The sequence below is a fragment of the Platichthys flesus genome, chromosome 1 (genome assembly GCF_949316205.1).
Source record: "Platichthys flesus chromosome 1, fPlaFle2.1, whole genome shotgun sequence".
Lineage (NCBI taxonomy): Eukaryota > Metazoa > Chordata > Actinopteri > Pleuronectiformes > Pleuronectidae > Platichthys > Platichthys flesus.
In genome coordinates, this window is record NC_084945.1 from 10,360,052 (window position 1) to 10,379,097 (window position 19,046).

Consider the following 19,046-nt stretch of genomic DNA (forward strand, 5'->3'; position numbering starts at 1 on the left):
TTAAATAATTATTAAATGTATAATTGAAAACTCCAATTAACATTAAATTATATATAAAGATCCGAAATCTAATTTATTGTCAAATTTTCTACTGTCTGTGAACGCGGCGTGTCACGTGACAGGCTGTGACAGCTCAGAGAAGGAACTCCAACATGGCGGTGTGCATATCAGTGATAGCTAAAGAGGTGAGTGTTGTTTTTCATGTTAAATGTCTAATGTTTTATCCGCATACTGTTTTTTTACCTTGCAGATGTTTGACTATTTCTTCTATATTCTCTGAATCAACTGTCAGTTTCCCGTGAGAGACGGAAAACACCCCGCGGCGTCAAAAATGCACCAACAACAGAGCTAATAGCGCTAGCATCGTTAGCTGCTACTCCAGTTTAGTGGGTTTATGGTGGTTTTGTGGGGGTGGTTTTAAAAGACGTGGTGCTTCTAATGGGTTCACTGTGGATTTATTGTGTTTCTACATCGTCCCGTGTCCTTTCTCCAGAACTACCCGCTGTACATCCGCAGTGTGCCCACTCAGAATGAGCTGAAGTTCCACTACACAGTGCACACCTCTCTGGATGTGGTGGAGGAGAAGATCTCAGCTGTGGGCAAGTCCCTGGGAGACCAGAGGGAGCTGTACCTGGGTCTGCTCTACCCCACTGAAGACTACAAAGTGTATCCTCTGTTTAATCATGTAACTAGTCACTTCTACTGCTTAAAGTTTAATAAGATCATCTTTCTTTTTTGTTTGGTTGGACTGTGTCACGACTTGGCTCAAGTGGAGATCACATGTGACTCATTACAGTTAAATAAATGTATTTAAAGGTTCACTGTGTAAGATTTAGGTGAAATGGATCTATTGGCAGAGATTGGTGTTTCACTATTGTGTGATCATCTAAATTGTATCTATAGTTGTGTTATTTACCCTAGAATGGGCCCTTTATATTTAAATATTTTGTATTTACATCAGGAGCGTGTCCTCTCTACAGAGGCCACCATGATTTTTTACAGTCGTCCAAACAAAGTAAACTCCTTTTCTGTTTTTATGACAACTGAAGGCTACCACAGGTTCTCTTTCATGTTTGGGAGGGTGAGGTGAGAGGTATTAAGCTGCAACATGCAACTTCACCACTAGATGTCACTAAATTCTACACACAGAACCTTTAAGTAACCTTAATTAAATATGCAGTCAGTTATCAGTAGTGTGGGTGTGCAAGAGTAAGGGAACATGTAAATGTATAGGAAACTCAACTAAAATCAAACAAAACCATGTAAACCAGAGAGGAGAGACTGACTGCCCAGTCACCTAAACACCTATACATATCTCCATGTGGACCTCCATGTACAGGTGTATGCAGTTTGGTAAATTGAACATAGATTTTTTTAGTCTTATGTTTATTGTGTTTAATCTTTAAAAAATAGGTAATTGTGGGAACTCGACAATTTGTATCCTTGACTTGTAAAATAGATATGGATATGTAACTAACTCCAAGGTGAAATTTGTTATCGTTGTGGACTCATCAAATACATCATTGCGGGACAATGAAATAAGAAGTGTAAGTGGATTCCATCGAGCACCGAAACACCTTTAAACACAGTCAAGTGAGTTGTAATGTCAGTGCCACATTGCTTATACAGTAGACCTGTATAAAACGCTCTATGCTCTAGGTGATATTTACCAACAGATGTTAATTGATACATTATCTCATAGATTAACATAGATGAAGAGCTTTTGTTCATTTATCACTACGATCAGGGCAAATCAGTTATCCTGCCCTTTACACAACTCTTACAATCAACATTTAATACAAAAGACTAGAAAGCCTGGATTTATTGAGCATGTATATCCACAGAACTTCTGACCACAACAAATTACATGTTAATCTCTTAGCGTAGTAACTAGACATAACTGTCAGTTTAAAACAGTCTTATGAACATTCATCTTAATAGAAAACTGGTTGTTTTGAGTAATTCAGTGATCTTTTTTTTCCAGATGTTCAGAAAATTGCACAACTCTTTTACTGATGTAATGTGCAACCCGTTTCACAATCCTGGGGACACCATTCAGTCCAAGTGAGTTGTGTCTTGCGAAGCCTGTTACTGTTTAGTGGTTATTTTCAATAGTTCTAATTCGTTTTTGAACTCTTCTTCAGGGTCTTCGATGGAATTGTTTCAGGAATGATGGTGCAAGCTGGCTGACGGCCCTTCCTACCCTTCCTGCTCAGCTACCTCTGTACATAATACCCCTCCTCTTTTGCCTCCAAATTTGAAATGTATAACTATTAAATTTTGTTGTTGTTGCACATCACCACGTGTGTTTCATTTTACCACAAGTGGAGCAACACTTCATTGTTTTATTTATTCACTTACATAGCAAAAGAAACAGTTATACATGGGGAGGCTTTAAACTTTACATTGCAGGCAGCGACACAAAACATTCAGTTTTATAAAAAACATTAAGAGATGCAACTGCATAACGATTTGAGGATTGTCCATGCATTCACAGCAACTTAAGCTTATATGCAACATTGCTGATCCCAGGTTTCCATTCTCCGCTTCTGTAGTAACTGAAGACTGATGCAGGGGTTGAAAAGTCATTCTTGCTGTCCGTTCTGTGCCCGTCACATAATGCTTAACTCAGTAATGCCTGGAAATATTTGTCAAAATGATCATTTCTATGCACCCACTCGCGATGTCGGGTGTGGGTGGTGTTAGCGCTGCTGGGGGTAGTGTTGTCCACTCGACCCTTCCCCTAACTCCTCAGATGGTGGAGTGATAAGTAGAAGACATGGGTAACGTTTAGGCATCTGTTCATGGTAGTCCATGTGTCCCCACTGTCTCTTCCCCACTGAAGGGCCTCCGTAATAGGGGTGGGGCGTTTGATGTGGTGGCCTGGTTGACTGGTACCGGAACCTGCCTCGTGAGCTGTTGTGATATCTGGGGGGACGGAAGCCTCTTCCCCTTCCTCTGGTGTGACCTCCTCTGTGTCCTCCCCTGTCTGTGGTGCTGATGCCTGGCATATTGGTCCTTTTAGGCATTACCTGTGTGCCAATTGGAAACGTGTTACAGTTTAGGGTGAATTAGATTTCAAAAGACTTGCTATTCAAGAGCAATTGAGCTGAAAAAAAAAAAACAGGTTGCAAAAACATGCAAAGAAACATAACTGGCTGCACTATCGCTGGCCCACAGTTTGCCTAAAACTGAACTAGTGAAACTGTTATTTAGTGAATTATTAAATTATTCTACTTAGGTTAGGTTTTATTATAGTTTAGTTATGCAAGTTTGTTAAGTTTTGCACTCATTTATATTTGTATATTTGAAGTATACTTAAAATAATGTAGTGTGATGCACCTCACCTTAAGGACTCTTCCTCTGAACAAGGTCTCATGCAAACCAATGGCAGTCTGCACAGAGTCTTGCTCAGTGAACTCAATGTAGGCAAAGCTGAGCAAGAGGGAAGAGAAACAACAAATAAACTTGGATGTCAACACTTAAAGATGTGTTCTACAGCGGCAAAGAGTATTTAAAAAAAACTGCAAAAGTTGAACATACCCCTTGGGGTGGCCGGAGAAGCGGTCACACAGGATGGTAACTCGGTTCACAGGCCCACAGCCGTTGAAATGGATCTCTAACTCATCCGCAGTAGCTCCATAGTCTACCTGGGATTTGTTCAACAGTGCGTCAGATCCCAGTTGTGACAAACCATGCACAGTATGACAAAGGATGTTCATGTCTTACATTTCCTACATAGACTGATCTGTTGTCAGCGTCTATCCTCTCCTCAGGAGTCATGTTGTAGAACGGTCCTGGGGAAGAAACACCAGTTTATGCACCGCTTGCAATATATGAAAAAGTAGCATACAACCACTGCAGGTGAAATAAACAGTGATTACTTGACCCAGCATATCCATTTATTGTGTCATCACTGACAACACAAATCAGAATATCCTCCCTGATTGTAGTTCTGTTCTGAGGAGGAACCAAAAAGAGAGGATGCGAAGGGTGAAATGGATAGGGAGACGCACGCAGGCAGAAAATAGCCACAGGCAGCACGGAGGACCCTTCTGCTTCTCTGGGGCTCACTGCTCCGTCTCATTGGGCAGTGATGAGGCACATGTGAGCGCTGTTCTGACCACAGTGAAGCGCCCCAGGTGTTGGCCAGATGGTGAGCGACGCGGTTACCTCACCTGGCCGGAGGCTGCGGTGCTACACACCTGGCTAAACATACGACGCCGAGGCTTCCCGAGTTCAGGACCAGTGTTAAGCTGTGCGCCAAACAAACCGTGAGATGGTTAAGACTCTGCGGGGCTGTCTCACCAGGCCGAGGGCTGCTGGTCAGTAGCTGCATCTCCGGGGCGTCACACCTCTCCTCCTCCTTCATTCTCTCCGTCTCCTCCTCCATCTCCATCTCCTGAACCCTGGCCTTGATGGCCGCCAGCTCCTGAGACAGAGGAAAGTAAACAAGGACTTAAAGCTCCTGGGGTACACTGAAGCTGCAGATGGGGGACAAAATTAAAAGAACCTGAATGAGTGCAGTAACCTGAAGCACAATTCATGCTTATGAATCGAAGCTACGTGTAAGTGAACCCTACACTTAGACATGTACCCTACACAGAGCCCTACGCCATACCCTGACATGAACCTCCCCAAAAACGTAGACCGAAGTAGCTGTGATTGGTCGGCTTGGTCCCACAGACTTCCCTTTTTTTGAATTGAGTCGAAGGAACAAACCCGGACGTCTTTCTTTTCTTCGTGGCTGCTCTTTCATCAAGAGTTCATTTGATGAATGAATTTAGTGCATTCCATCAGATAACTTCAATTGGCCGGTTAAAGTTTCCGAAAAGTGTTCATCCCCTGGGAACAGTTCTATCATGTGGTGAGTATACTACATCAGGTAGAGTACTGGAGTGTTAGTATTTGTTTGGGCCCTGCGAGTATTGTTTGGTACTGCGCTGCGAGTATTTGGCTCCGTGTTTACTATTTACAACACATGTTGTCAAATTGATGAAAATGTTTTGCATGTTTCGACCATTAGCACACTTACTTAAATGTTACTTAAATGTGTAGAGCTCTCAGGGCCACCGTACATTTGCCTTTTTGACTGCATTGAGACAGATCATCATCGCATCCTTATCAGAATTAAATACTTGTAGATGCATGAGTTATTTGCATGCTAAACATTTGTGCATCCGTCATGATGTCCGGCCATAGGCTATGAGGGTCCTAGCCATCACCATAACCCGGCCACTGCCCACATGGAGGTGGTTTGGGATTTCCGGGTAAGAGATGGGAGACAAGGTTTTTGACCATCAGTTATTTCAGAGCCTTCACTGTACAAGACGCAATTTATGAATCACACCGCGGCTTCACCCTGGAACTGCGGACATCCAGAGCACCTGACCGGCTGCATGACGACCATCCCTCCCGGCGTGCGGTGCGATGCGGGATGTGTCTCACCGATGTCTGCTCACATTGTGATGTAGCGCCACCACAGTGTGTGCGGACATGTCGGTCGGTCCCCTCCTCTCCCCTCCTCTCCTCTCCCCTCCTCTCCTCTCCTCTCCTCTCCTCGGACTCGCGTGACAAAACAAACACACGCAGACGATCCGGCCCCTGCGCATCCTCCGACCCCCCGCAGATACTCACTGGGTCCTCGGTGTAATGCTCCTCGATGGACTCGCCCTCCTCCAGGTAGACGTACTCCAGATGATGTTCCGCCATGCTCACTGCTCAAACATGGCATCTGCGAGGAAGCACCGCAGCTCGCCCGCCGACCACCGGAAATATGTCCTGCGGGGAAGAGAGGGCTGTGGGACGGCACCTGATCACGCACAGATAATAGACATCACCTGTGTGTGCGTGGCATGACGCGCCGCTTTGATTGACAGGCGGAGAGCACGTGAGACACGCCGGAGGAGGGTGTCGCTCTCCCAGTGCCGCATCAGCGGGACCAGTATTCCCGGGTGCCCCCTGCCCCAACCGCTCTGGGGCCAGTACCCCTCCCTGCCTTACCAGCAAGATTTAGTCGGTAATACTAGAACTATAAAGATGCTGCTGCAAAAAAACTTAGTTAAAGTGAAACCTAAAGAAGAAAGTTGTAGCTTTTGGTTCTGTTTTGAAAGGTGGTCTATTGGGTTTGGACTTTGTTGAGTTTTTCTGAGAGTTTACTTCCAGACAGGGAGACACATGTAAACCACTAATGCACTGAAGAGACAAAGATTCTTGATCCAAGTGAGATCAGTCAAATCAAAACACTTAACAATTAACATGCAGACACAGAAATACATAAATGTAGGAATTAATAAATTAATGGATACATAAACACATAAATAAATAAACTTAGAAATATATTAATTTATTAATATATACATGTGGAAATGATTTAATAATAGAAACTAGAAATAGATGAATAGCCTTTTTACCTCACAAAACTAGCTGATTTTGGGCATTTAGTTATTGACCTTTTTCTTTATTTATTTCTTGTTTATATGTCCTGGATAATAATGGCGTGTTGATGACGTTACAAATAAATCTCGGGATGACAAAGAGGAGCCCGACACGTAGAAGACGTAGACAAAGATGTCGACTTGAAAAGACGACGAGATCCGAGAGCTTTAGGTAATCAAAGTGTAAAGAGTTCTAAACTAACAATGCCTACTAAAATGTCCGGGGCTTATTTAACTCACTGCAGATAAGGTAATAACAGCTCGGAGGTATTACAGGATTATTTCGCCCGTTGGTAATGCAGAATTTTCTTTTGTAAGTTTGTCATGTTATGTGACGTTATAGCTAACATCAGTTAGCAACGTAAAATGAAACAGGTGATCATAGTGCTAGTGAGTTTGCGAGCTACTTCAAATATTTCAAATGCTAGCCAGGTGGCAACACGCTTGATGTGAACCAATGTCAGCTGACATTAGCAATATAGGCTAACATTTTCAGAACTAGGTAATATTTCAAAGTCTGTATAATTAATCCCTCTATTGGGGACATCTCCAGCTCCTTTGGTTTACAATGTCTCTTATCAGCAAGATGTTAATTAGCATGCTAATTAGTCTTTGCAGACCAATGCTATCTTGCAACCTATGATTTTATAGTACTGTATTCATTTTTCATTTGCATTAATGCTGTGTATGCGTTAATTTGCACAGGGTTAGGGGTGAGCTTAAAACCACTTAAAACCATTTCAAAAGAAAAATGCTTTCTATATCAAGCAGTGTTCTGCTTATTTAGCAGAGATGTTGGTCAAATTTTCACTCTGGAAATAAGAAAAGAGTTCACTTTGTCCCTGTTTGAAGATTATTCCCCCATTAAGTTTTTCCCTTTAATTTCCCCTCATAACTAAATAATATGATTCCATCCATTCCACCTGCACCATTCCATCAAATGGGAATATTATAGATTAATCTTAACATCAAATTGAAATGTTAATTGGTTCAGAAGAAGATTTGTATAACTGGTACATTTTGTATCAATATATATTTTTAGCATCTCTCAATGTGTTACTACTATGAAAATAAATTGATCAAAGACATGTTGTGAACTTTTTTGTGATCTCTAACGTATGAATAGTTGGTTTATGACAATTGATTAAATGTTTCACAAGAGCATTTGGGAATTTTAATGTTTTTGTTGTTCTGTAGAAATGAATGAATTCCATTATATGGTACGAGGATATATGGTATGATAGGTTCACTTTCGTGTTGTTGAACAGATCATTTTCCTTTTCTGAGGGTTTTTGTCTTCGACTCTTCCTGAATTTAAAGAAGAAAAGCAATCAGGGTAATGAATACTTAATTTCATGTTTTAATTACACTGTTACATTGTTCAACACAGACAATAACCTGAATTAGAATGTTTTACAGCTTCACACATCCAACAGAGCGAACAGTTAAAGAGTGGTATTAGCAACAGGGAGGAAAGCATGCAAGAAATAAATACAAATCAGAATTTAATTCTTCTGGCACAGTTTACTTCATCTAAAAACGGCAACATGACTTTCTGAAGAGGAAAATAAAACAAAAGAAGGAGAAAGATCTTCAAAGCGCCAACCTTTCCCACAGAAACTGATTTTTCTGTAATAATGTATTGCACAATACAGTATAGAATGCTTCCCTACACATAGAAAACCATAAACCTTTTTTTCTGTTCATGTAAAGATAAAAACAAGACCATCCTGAGCCATGGCTTTTGGGAAAACTAGTGCTGAATCCACTGTTATCTTTCTACTGTAGCTGTTCATCAGTGCCTGTTTCACAGGAAGGACGTGTCACCAACACATCAGACGAGCCTTGAAACTTCATTGGTAGAGTTGATGGATTGGGTAGGGAAGGGACGAACGCCAACCTGCTAAGATTCGTCTTCTCTAATCATGCGTTTTGCCCAAATCATGTACATAGTTGAACAGACAGAAAAAGTGGCTGATGTGAAGTGTTTGGAGACCCTCGGATGGTACGAACGAAAGCAGAGCCCTTATGAGTTTGCCATCTAAAAATATCTTCACAGAGAAACGTACGTGACACCTCAGCACCAGTCTCATTTGTTCCATGACTGAACGAAGCTGAGCGGAACATCGAATGTATCCTCGTCCGATCGGAGTCAGCGGAGGACAGATTTCTCTCTCCTCCCGCTCACAATGGCGGGACGTGACGTTCTCGAAAGCTGGGACACGAGACAAAAAACCTGAACCAAACAGAAACCTAAAGAAGAAAGTTGTAGCTTTTGGTTGTATTTTGGTCATTTAAAAGTGGTCTGTTGGGTTTGGCTTTGTCTGGTTTTTCTGAGGGCTTACCTGCAGACAAGGAGGCACATGCAAAGCTCCGAATTGAGCTGAATGGAACTGCCATTGAAGTGTTATTTAATGTGTCGTTTGATGTGGATATCATGCGTGAAACATGGTGTCTGACTGAACAAAGCTGTTGCTACATATTGCAAATCGATCTGCCAGGATAGTCTGTCTGGGATGTTTTATTAAAGCTCTGAAGGTTTCAAGTAGTTTGTACAGAGACACAAAGAAAAAAGGATTTTTCTTTTCTTTTTTCTTTTTTTTTTTACAAAAACACACACCACAAATTCAAACACACACACACGCACACACACGCATTCATTTTTTTATCTCTGCAAGGCTTTGTAACTGTAAGAACACGCAATCAGGAGGCTTTTTCCAAAGGAGAGGCCTCTATTGTCTTTACAGAAGCACTATTCAATATGTAGACAACAAGCGCTTTGATTGCTTGAATAGGAATTCTACACATTTCAAAACTAGGCGCTTCCCTTGAGCATGTTCTTCTCTCTTGTGCTCCGAGTGTGTATGTATTTCAGACACTTTGGTTAACGGCTGTAACGGTGGTCTAACCTTATTATATTACGGTCTGTCGATACACACACAGTGTCAAAGCCTACTATGGCAATGCAGAAGTACTTTGGTCTGTGCTTTTATTGGTTTTTGGACGACAAATGTACATGTCATGGTGGATTCTATGTGTCAGTTTGGTACCCTGCAGGTAATGTATTACTAAATTCCTTGCAGCATCAGTTTGGTTAACGGGATGTCATCAAAAAGGTGAAGTTTTGGTGGGAGTAGATATATTTTTTCCACATCATGAGGAATGGCAGTTCCTTTCAACGCTCGTTATCAGACAGATTTGTATGATAGGGTTTTCAATGTGCACCTCCATGTCTGCGCTCAGCCAAGCTTCTTTTTTTTTTTTCAAAGTCCAGGTCAACCTCTCCTGGTGGTTAGCTGTATGGTCACAGGAGGTAGCTAGTGTGAGGGGGGGGGGGGGGGGGGGGTCGTGTAGAGTGGTCTGCGGGACAGTCGTAGAAGAGGCGGACATTTGAATGGGGGGGGGGGGGACACACACACAAAAAGGCTGAGATCAACACCACATTAGTTATGATACACCCATAGAGTACAAAAAAATGCCACACACAGATGCAGGGGTTCCTTGCAGCTTATCTCATTAGAATTATTTGTTTCACAGAGTCAACATAAAGTTTTATCCATGTGTTGAAAATGTCAAGTGTGTATGAGGGGCCATAATTTAAAGGCCTTGAGCCCTGTTTACAAGAGGGCTGTCGTATTGCTCCAGCACGTGAGGAGGGCTAAAGCAAATAAAATAACCTGAACCTCCCTCGATCTCAAGTTTAAATGCTATCGAAATTAGCTTTAGAGTTTTACTGTAGCTTAACACTGGCATTTCAAACCTACACTGATGGTTTGCCCTGCACCTTTTTGGGGGGGGGGGGGGGGGACAGACACAAACACACATCAACACAAGTTGACGAGGACCAAGAGAGAGGGTCACTTGGAGAAAAAACTGAATGCTTGATAGGATATATCAAGTTTGACCATTTCTGCATTTGGAGACACCACCTTTTTTTTTAGTTTTTTTAAATATTGACCATACTGGGGTTTTCTAATTGATAGTAGGATAAAACACACACAGTTGAGTCCCCTCCTGCAGGATGTAAACAGACCTGTGGTGGATGAAGCACATGACAACAGCTGTTTATCTATTTCATTTTGTGTCACATATTATTTAACTTTGGTGATTTTCTTATTTTTAATTGTAAATTAAGGCCGAATTATTTAAAAAGAAATGCAACGGAAGTCTGTGCTGTCTTGTCTTGTCCATCCACCCTAAATCTTTTTTCATCCATTTTCAGCAACATGCATCGTGGCCTTTTACGGAGCCACTCCGGGTGGCGCTACACTTTTGTTTACAGGTAAAATTGAAAGTGTTTAGCTTGAGAGAAAGAGACAAAATAAAAGAAATTGATAAATTCGAGAAACAAATGAACCGGGAGAAAATCATATTCTGGACATTAAACTTTAAAGGTTTCTGTTATTTGGCAAACACATTTTTGGACCTCTTTAAATACTATGTACATTCACATTAAGTTACTGATGTTACTTTAAATATATTTATATGTATCTATATTATATGACACCCTATGGGCAGTTGCTGAGGTTCCATTCAGTAGCTGAATTCTCTTCATATTGCACCTCCGTCCTCTCACTGTCTTACAATGCGAGCAATACAAAATATTCTACAAGAGGGGGTTTCATCTCGTCAATATAGATACAAGAAATCAAACAATAAGTACAATGGGGGACTTCCTTTCGTAAACAAGTGTCCTTGCTCTGACTTCACTGCTCGGCCCGAACTCAAAGGAGGAAAATGACAAAAAAAGAAAAACGGAAACCGACACAAAGTCCATCTTTCTGGACACACACGAGGGCAGCACATGTGGACAATCAGCGACTAGAGACATTATCAAAATATGGAAAGAGGAACAATATCTACAAGCAGGTTTGAACCCTTCCCAATGCGGCTGCTCGGAGGCTCCGTCCGAAGCAGGCTGTGTGGTTAGGGAGCAAACGTGAGTCAAGTAGTCGGGGGGGGGGGGGGGGGGGAGGATAGCAGGGGAGGTGTGGGGTGAGGGGAGGTAGAAAGAGAAAGGGTAACCAGGTCTACACCACCCTTTTACTCGGCTCGTTTGTCTGTTTATCATGCTTTGGAAACGGAGGAAGCGAATGTAAAGGAAACAGCAATTCCTTTTGAAATATCAAAAAAAAAACACAAACATATAGAAACAATCTTCCCATTCGTCTCTGATGTATGCCATGCGTTCTCGGAAAATGTTTTTCAATCTTGTCTTGAGGTTTTCCCGGCTCCTCTGAGGCCGTGTAGCTTCTCCTGTCCTCTCTGTCACCGTTCACAAAAAGAATCACACTGTGGCAGGGTTTTCTATTCGTCTCATGAAGTCTTTCTCTTGTGGGCAAGTTCACAGCATTGTCCATGTTCACTAGTCGGGGCCATCGCTGAGGAATCACTGTCTTTTTGTCGGGGCTGCAGGAGGCGGCTGCAGATCAAACCAAGTCACAGTTTTTTTTTTTCTTTTTTTTTTTTTTATGTCTATCTCTGGGTCCCGCTCTGCAGCTCCTCTGCAGCCTGGTCCTCTCAGGGCTGGCTTATCTGCTGAGGAGGTGATGTTGCTTTGCGTTTGGTTATGAGTGCTTCTCCTTATCGCTTACTTACTCACTTTGGCAGTGTAATACAAAGGTTTGGATCATGTTGGTTTTTTCATCTTTGAATTCATTTGGGTTCACAATGGTGCAGAGAGGTGAGTCCGGTTTAGATTTTCTTGGCTCGCTAGCAAGGTAGTTAGCAGTTTTAAAATTAATTTATTCTCATATCATTATTGTTAGCATCAGCATCACTGTTATTCTTTAGTTAGAATATTTGGACTTTTCTCTTTATTTTTCCCCTTAAAGCCAGAAAGAAACATTTAATAAATACTAAGCTGTGTTTCTGAGAAATGAATCGCATCACAGGTTTTTTTTCCCCTTCCCATCATCCATTTGAAAAAAAAAGGTATTATGTTCCTCGCCTGTTTCCATTAGGACACTGGAGGAAAAGTGCCACCTCAGTGAACTGTCTGGACTAGTAGTGCACATCTCAGGGCTGGGTACTGCTCTCTCATTGGTACTTAATTAAAGGGAAATCCTACCCAAGTGCTAATCGGCTTAGTCATCCCCCAGTCGATGTTGCAGCCCTTGTCTTGTGTCCTTACATGGACACTGTTTCCCATGCTTACATTACATCCAAGTTCATGTTCTCAGCAAACCCATCTGATATGTTTCTGTTACAGAGATAGGAGACACTGCACTATTCATGCTTTACACTACACTGAACCCCAGGCTGGAATCTTTGAATGTGGTTGGGAAAAAGAGAAAGAGTATTTTTTTTTTTGGGGTGGGGGGAAGGTTACAAGTTGAGTCTGTCATCAGGTAGTGAGACGATTTTCAGAAGAGCTTAGAGGGAAGCGGGGGAGGAGGAAAGGGATCGGTGTGCAATGAAGATTCCTCAGTTTGGTTTTTGTGTGGAGTGTGGGCACTGTCGCATCAGTATGCAGGGGGAGGGGGGGGGCGAGGGTCAGGCGTCAGCGAGAGGTGGCCTCCAGGAGGGCGGGGGTGGCTGGAGTTGTGGAGCGAGAGGCACTGCTGGAACTGCTCTCCTTGGGGCTGGCAGAGACGCTGCCGCCGCCGCTGCCCGCCCCTCCCGCAATGCTGCTCTGGCCGGCCAGGGACAGGGGTCCTGGCGGGGTGCCCACCGAGTGGGTGGGGGGTGCACCGGAGGATGCCGAGGAGCCGGAGGAGGGAGTGCCGAGGGGGACGCTGCTGCCCCCTGGCAGCCCCTGCAGGCCTTGACCGCAGACGTGGTGGTGCTTCTCCCAGTCTTTGTGTTGGCAGAAGGAGCCGCAGTAGCGAGCCGTGTTGCAGCCGCTGCACGTCTCACTGGCTTTTCTCCCGCAGTTCCAGCAGCTCTGTTGAGACAGTGGGGAGAGTGGGTTGATAAAAATAAGTCTCTTTCTTGTCCCAGGGAATCAGCAAAAATGTTCAGTCTCACATACACAGCACATACTCATGTTACACTTTAAATAAATCATTATTATAAACTCTTGTATAAACTGTCATCTCTGCAGAGGGCTTTGATTTTAAAGCTGGGAGCGCTGCACCAGCACCACTGGTTAGAGTTGCCAGCAGGTGGTGGTCAACTGCTCTGTAATGGCCCCGGCTTGGCTCTCTGCTCCAGCCATCTGGGTCCGTCTGCTTTTATTTACACAGACAACTGGACTGCTTCTGCTATAATGATGACAACCTGGTGCCGCACCAAACCCAGAGCAGCCAGCTGTGTGGATTACACAATACAAGACGGCCCAGCTAGGTAGAGCAGTGGCAGAGATGGGAGTTTAAAAAACCAGAGGAGAAAGTGTGAGTAGAGGAAGTCTGTGATACTCACTTCACTGGAGTCCTCCTGTTGGTTGATGACTGTGATTGCATCCTCGGAGGCTTGCCTCTTGGCCTCGGCCAGCGCCCTCTCCATTTTAGAGCGCTCGGCTGAAATCATCTCATGAGCCTTCCTCTCGGCGTCCGACACCGCTTTCTGCAGCTCTGACATCGCCTGTCGCTTCACCTCATTCACGGCCTCCTCTACAAGAGACAGGGACAAAGAGAGAGAGAGAGAGAGAGGTGTGTTAGTGCCTGTGACCGTCGTTTCATCCTGCCTGCTCTGTCATCCTTTATTAAGGCCCCTTTAAGCTGCCATCTTGTTGCAGCTCGGCGAACAGATGTACATCATCCAAGATTTAAAACTTTCTGCCAGAAAAGGGAAACAGCCAGACTTCAATAATTAATTCAAACACGTCTGGCCACAATCATTTTCGGTGTTGACAACAGCAGATGTCTCCGGAGTTTTGTCGCCAACTCTGCGGTTCATCCAACATCCTGGGATTCCCTAGCTCGCGTGATTGTCGTCTTGTCATGAGGATTGTTTTAAGAGAACATGTGAGACGGAGTTAAACTGTGATGGGAATCATTTCCCCAGCAGCAGACATGAATGCCTCCACTGCAGGGCTCCCTACAAAGTATATATTCTTTATCTCGGGTCCCTCGGTTTCATCCAGCACAAGCGCGAGCTGTGTGAGTGAGGAGGCTGTGTTTTTACAACAGGCAGGTGTGTAGACTCCTTTTCCAGATGGCAGTTCGAAAATAGAAAAACTTCCCGCAGAGGCGCGAGTGATTACGTTTTGCCATCTTTCATTATTGGCCTCGCGGTGCACAACAATTTCTCGCAGGTCTTTTTGTATACCTGAGAAATAGGTTGAAAACATACACTATTTATTAATCAAACGCTAATGGGGTGTGTCCTGATCACGAGACACGGATTCCCCCCCCCCCCCCCCCTGCAGTATCGTTTTCTCCTGCCATCTATGACAGTAACACTTTTAAGGATTAAATGATTCTTCTCTCCCTCCTGCTCCACCTCCTCCAGATGTGCCATGAAGACAGTAGTGGCCCCCAGGATGATGTGTTAGCCCGACCAAGGGGGGGGGGGGCACTGATATTGTTCCCTCAGCTGCTCGTTTTCCTTCAGTCAGTGTTTGTTTAAAGAGAACTCATAAATATCTGTCATTTTTCCTTGCAGCTCTGGGGGGGGGGGGGGCGACCTTATCCAGTCGTTACTGTGTGTATATGTCTGTGTTTGATTCCTCTGCTTTTAAGCCCAAAAAGTTACTTTTCTGTCAATCCTGTCAACAACCTGTCTCTGTACCTGCCCTCATCCTCCCTCTACCTTCATCCTTCATTTCATTTGTACCCCCCCCCCCTCCCCCGTCCATACCCCTCCTCCTCCTCTTTCTTCTTTCCCCCTTGCAAACAATATCTGCATTATCCCGGGCTTCTCAATTATCTGGCCCTAATGCATGCACCGCTAAGATTAGTTTGCAAATTTAATTAATTCTTATCAAGGAGACTGCACAGCAGATGCCGGGGCAATTAGCACTTAATGGAAAACACGGGGGCAGCAATATTAACGTTTTAATTCCACGGGGATTTTGGCAAGTCCCTGAAACGTGTTATTTCTGTCTGCCTTTTCACACTTCAGATCTTGTTTTTTCAAAAGCGACCGCAGTCTCTCAACCTGAACCAGACCAGAGGAGTACGTGTGTAGTTTTTAATTAAAAGCAGGAGGTGCGGCGGCTTCGTCGGTACCGGGCCAACCAGCTCGCCGAGATGGAGGTGACACGCGTAAACACACACAAACACCACAGAGGTGCGATGCCCGGAGATGCGTTACTCACCCTGCTTGTTTTGGAGGTGCTTTAGTGCTGGGGAGAGCGGGATGCTTGTAGTTCCTGTATGAAAAACAACTGCAATTAAAAAGAGCTTCCTTTTTTTTTTTTCTTTCCTGCTGGTGAAAATGCAGCACAGTATTTTGCCAACAGCAGCAGCATCTCAGCCCCGCAGGGCATTGGAGTATGACTGCAACATAATAGCGCTGGGACTGGTGGTGGAGCAACGGCTGAGTCAGGTGACTCCTGGGATGGGCTCTATCTAGCATGCAGTGTAGGAGAAGGCCCAGACAGTGCAGCACTCCCGGCTGCTTTCCATTTCTCTACAGAATGAGTGGAATCCAATCACCACGCTTCAGATTTGTTTGTCCGTATCGATAAGTGTCTGTGTTTGATGCACTCCAGGGATATATTTTTGGTTTCTTGCTCGGGGCTACAAAGCAAAATTGAGAGATAGGTATAAAAACCGGATAGCATGTGCGTGTCTCAGGACAATGGAGACAAGTTGCGCTCCAACTTGTGCTGCTCTGCTGCGGCAAGCCTCGGGCCGGATGACTGTATTTTCACTGCAGTAGCCTTTGGTAATGGTGACTGATGGAGGGCGCCTTGCCCAATAATGACACGGTGTCTCCAATCCTCTGGCCTGATGGACCTACGGCTGTTAGAGCTCTTCTCTGTGTGTCTCGGTAGCCAGAGCGAGGGCCACGGAGACTGATGATGGTGATTGTGTGTGTGTGTGTTTTGTTCGTCTGTGTGTGAGGTCAATTAGGAAGACAGTAGAGAAAAAAAGGGGGAAATGTTGGCTCTTACCGGCTTTCCTCCAGATTTCCTCTGGCAGGTATCCTGAGGGAGGCCTGTGTAAGAAGTCTCGGTGGATCTCTGAAACACACACATGCGGGGCACACACTGAGTCTCAGATACACACACACACACGGTGACAGACACACAAAAACCTCCTCTATAGTTTCCAGGTTTCAATTTGGAATCGATAAAAACTTTGCATGGCAACATCAGTAACTAAGCTGTCGATAAACTTTTCCATCCGTGTCTGGGAAGGAAAGGGAGTTAGATGTGGATATAAATCCTAATTATGAATGAGCATGCAGGAAATGTTAGGCTGGAATCAGCTGTTTAAAGATCCCGGATGTTGCAGCTAATTTTGTATTGCTTCACACTTTGAGCTAGAATTTGGCAATTTGGAGAAAAACCGGATCATTTCACGACTCTTTGTGTTTAAATCGATGCATTAAAGCATCTCCAGCATTTCAAATCAGCCCCACCTCGCCGTGAGTGTTTTGCTTTTGCCAAACATGCCCTGCGTGCGTTTGTCTACCTGTCTGTCTGCCCGTCTGCCTTTCGACAGCTGAGGGAGTTCCTATGGGCAGTGGCTCGCTGCCGCTAGCTGTGTTGGAGGAGGAGTTGTGGTGAGGAGGAGGAGGAGGAAGAGGAGGAGGAGGAAGGCAGTGTTGTCCGTTGCTCCCACCTTTTTTCATCTCCTCCACGTCGCTGTACCGCCGAATCCAGTGGTTCATCTCCTCCCGGTCGGCCTCCTGGCAGCGGCGCAGCACCGTCAGCGAGCGGCGCGTCTTCTCCACCATGTCCATGATGCAGTTCAGGAGCTGAGGTGAAGCAATGGTAAAGTTAAAATTCAGAATTGGATAGAAAATAACTATAACTCCAGTAGTAGACTTTATGAAATGAACCAAACGTCATAAATCCGGATGAACAAATCTGATTCTAGAGGAACAAGCTACTTTTGGAACCACTGTGCTTGTGTGTTAATCTACGCACTATTTCAATCTGCCCCAAAACACATAGCGCCCAGCAGATGTTGTGTGTCTGTGTGCAACTATGTGTCACTGTCTGTGCCAATCGGTTCATGAATCGTGTGTTTGTCAGTGATTTCCAGTGTCTTTAGAGTCTCACGGCAGCGATAAATTAACAGCTGGACTGCTGATGAAATAGTTGAGCCAATTCCTTCCACCCTTCTGCTCCGCTCGCTGCCAGCTCAGCAGATTCCCTCTGCTTCCTCTCCGTGCACCCACTGTTGTAAACAATGTCAATTTCTTTTTTTTTATATTCCACAGCGCCCTGTGTTTCCAGACCTGGCCGCCCTTCTAGATGGGTTTAGCATGGTTAACATTTAATCCATAGCATTATTTCCATTCATCTTTGCATCTCTCTCTGTCTACCCCCCCCCCCCCCCCGCCCCCCCGCCTCCCTCTCCCTCCCTCCCTCCCCCCCGGAGTTCGCTATATTTATTTCAGTGAAGTGTTTCTAATTTGGCTGGGGTCCAGGCCTGGCCGGTTCTCTCCATGACTGCAGCTCTAGTCTCAGCTGCTCTCCCCAGCTGGAGCCGCTCTCTGCTGGGTCTTGAGCTCCATCTGGGGCCCTGTTCCTGTGCGCGTGTGCATGTGTGTGTCTGTATCTAGTATACAAGATTTCTGTCTACATGGAGCCGGGTGCCAGGAAGCACAGATAGGTGTCTGTGTGTTGTTAGTCCATCGCACGGGCGTGAACCTCATAAGGTCGTCTGTCCCTCAATCTGTCAACTCAGATGGAACGGAGGATTCTCCATCTGTCGTCAGTTCCTGTTTCTGTCATCTAAACTTTTCTCCTGGCAGCGTGAGGATGTTCATGATTTAAGCAAAGAGGCGGCTGACGTTAAACTGCAAACTCTGATACGTACATTATCAAGGTGCTTCCATTCCTCTGCCCACTCTCTGTCTGTCAGGCGGTGGTCGATCACCTCCTCTTGGCGAGCGCCGTGCACTGCTGCAACAAAAATCACACGGGAAATATCTCTGTTAGGATCATGGACCGAACACTTTACATTACACTGTACTATTACCTGAGCAGAACAGTACATGTTGGATATATAACGATGTGTACAGTTGACTAAAGGAAGCTTCCCTACTGCATTTCTGTTTTGTTCAAATTTTATATCAAAACCAAACCTGGCCCAATTTGATGTGTAAACTACATCTGAGTGTTAGCATTTTGTACGTCATTATAGCTAGCTATTCTATTCTATTCTTTTATTTTATTTTAACTTATTTCATTTGATTTGATCTTATCTTATCTTGTTGTATGGCACTATGGTCAACTGCAATTCTTTTCAAATGTGCTTTATGAATCAATCAGCCTCTCACGTGTTTAACATACAGACCTGGTTTAATGCTTAATTCATCCACATAATAAACTAATAACTTATGAATTTTGTCAGACTTGTTATAAGTAACTGTGCTTACATGAATTAATTTTGGTGTATTGTTTGTATTTTGTTGTATTCTTGTTTACTTTTTGCTGCAGGCCTTGTAATTAGAAGCACATCAAAAACCTTGAGAACTCAGACTATATGTGATGAGACTAACAATTGATCTCTTTCCTTCTGGGAAAGCAGACGGGAGGCATAT

At 44.2% G+C, this 19,046-nt stretch overlaps 3 protein-coding genes across 5 annotated transcripts in view; 1 reads left to right on the forward strand and 2 right to left on the reverse strand.

Moving 5' to 3' along the window:
* Positions 1-97: 97 nt before the first annotated feature.
* trappc2l (trafficking protein particle complex subunit 2L) lies at positions 98-2,299 on the forward strand. The gene is made up of 5 exons (XM_062382077.1): positions 98-185; positions 494-666; positions 1,460-1,547; positions 1,985-2,064; positions 2,145-2,299. The coding sequence occupies exons 1-5, from the start codon at positions 153-155 to the stop codon at positions 2,188-2,190; spliced, it is 420 nt and encodes a 139-aa protein (XP_062238061.1). The 5' UTR covers positions 98-152; the 3' UTR covers positions 2,191-2,299.
* Positions 2,300-2,330: 31 nt separating this feature from the next.
* pabpn1l (PABPN1 like, cytoplasmic) lies at positions 2,331-5,832 on the reverse strand. The gene is made up of 6 exons (XM_062382065.1): positions 5,638-5,832; positions 4,309-4,432; positions 3,730-3,797; positions 3,544-3,650; positions 3,348-3,435; positions 2,331-3,032 (listed from the first exon to the last, which is right to left on the reverse strand). The coding sequence occupies exons 1-6, from the start codon at positions 5,710-5,712 to the stop codon at positions 2,703-2,705; spliced, it is 792 nt and encodes a 263-aa protein (XP_062238049.1). The 5' UTR covers positions 5,713-5,832; the 3' UTR covers positions 2,331-2,702.
* Positions 5,833-10,809: 4,977 nt separating this feature from the next.
* The window catches only part of cbfa2t3 (CBFA2/RUNX1 partner transcriptional co-repressor 3), a 38,417-nt gene continuing 30,180 nt past the window's right edge, over positions 10,810-19,046 (reverse strand). For 2 of the 3 annotated variants that reach the window (XM_062382089.1, XM_062382105.1), the window contains exons 7-12: positions 18,320-18,405; positions 16,964-17,249; positions 16,441-16,509; positions 15,640-15,693; positions 13,800-13,990; positions 10,810-13,323 (exon numbers count right to left, since the gene is read on the reverse strand). In XM_062382089.1, the coding sequence (XP_062238073.1) occupies positions 12,940-13,323; positions 13,800-13,990; positions 15,640-15,693; positions 16,441-16,509; positions 16,964-17,249; positions 18,320-18,405 (1,070 nt within the window). In that variant the 3' untranslated portion in view covers positions 10,810-12,939. The remainder of the gene's footprint in view (positions 13,324-13,799; positions 13,991-15,639; positions 15,694-16,440; positions 16,510-16,963; positions 17,250-18,319; positions 18,406-19,046) is intronic. The other variant, XM_062382096.1, reaches the window with a different exon arrangement.

Bases quoted from the DNA above. Each gene is read 5' to 3' on its own strand.
- pabpn1l (XM_062382065.1), bottom strand. From the start codon at position 5,712: ATGGCGGAACATCATCTGGAGTACGTCTACCTGGAGGAGGGCGAGTCC. The intron at 4,433-5,637 runs GTGAGTATCTGC...CCTCTGTCTCAG, and splicing joins AGCATTACACCGAGGACCCA to GAGCTGGCGGCCATCAAGGC. The intron at 3,033-3,347 runs GTGAGGTGCATC...ATTGGCACACAG, and splicing joins TCAGAGGAAGAGTCCTTAAG to GTAATGCCTAAAAGGACCAA.
- trappc2l (XM_062382077.1), top strand. From the start codon at position 153: ATGGCGGTGTGCATATCAGTGATAGCTAAAGAG. The intron at 186-493 runs GTGAGTGTTGTT...TCCTTTCTCCAG, and splicing joins TATCAGTGATAGCTAAAGAG to AACTACCCGCTGTACATCCG. The intron at 1,548-1,984 runs GTAAGTGGATTC...TTTTTTTTCCAG, and splicing joins GGGACAATGAAATAAGAAGT to ATGTTCAGAAAATTGCACAA.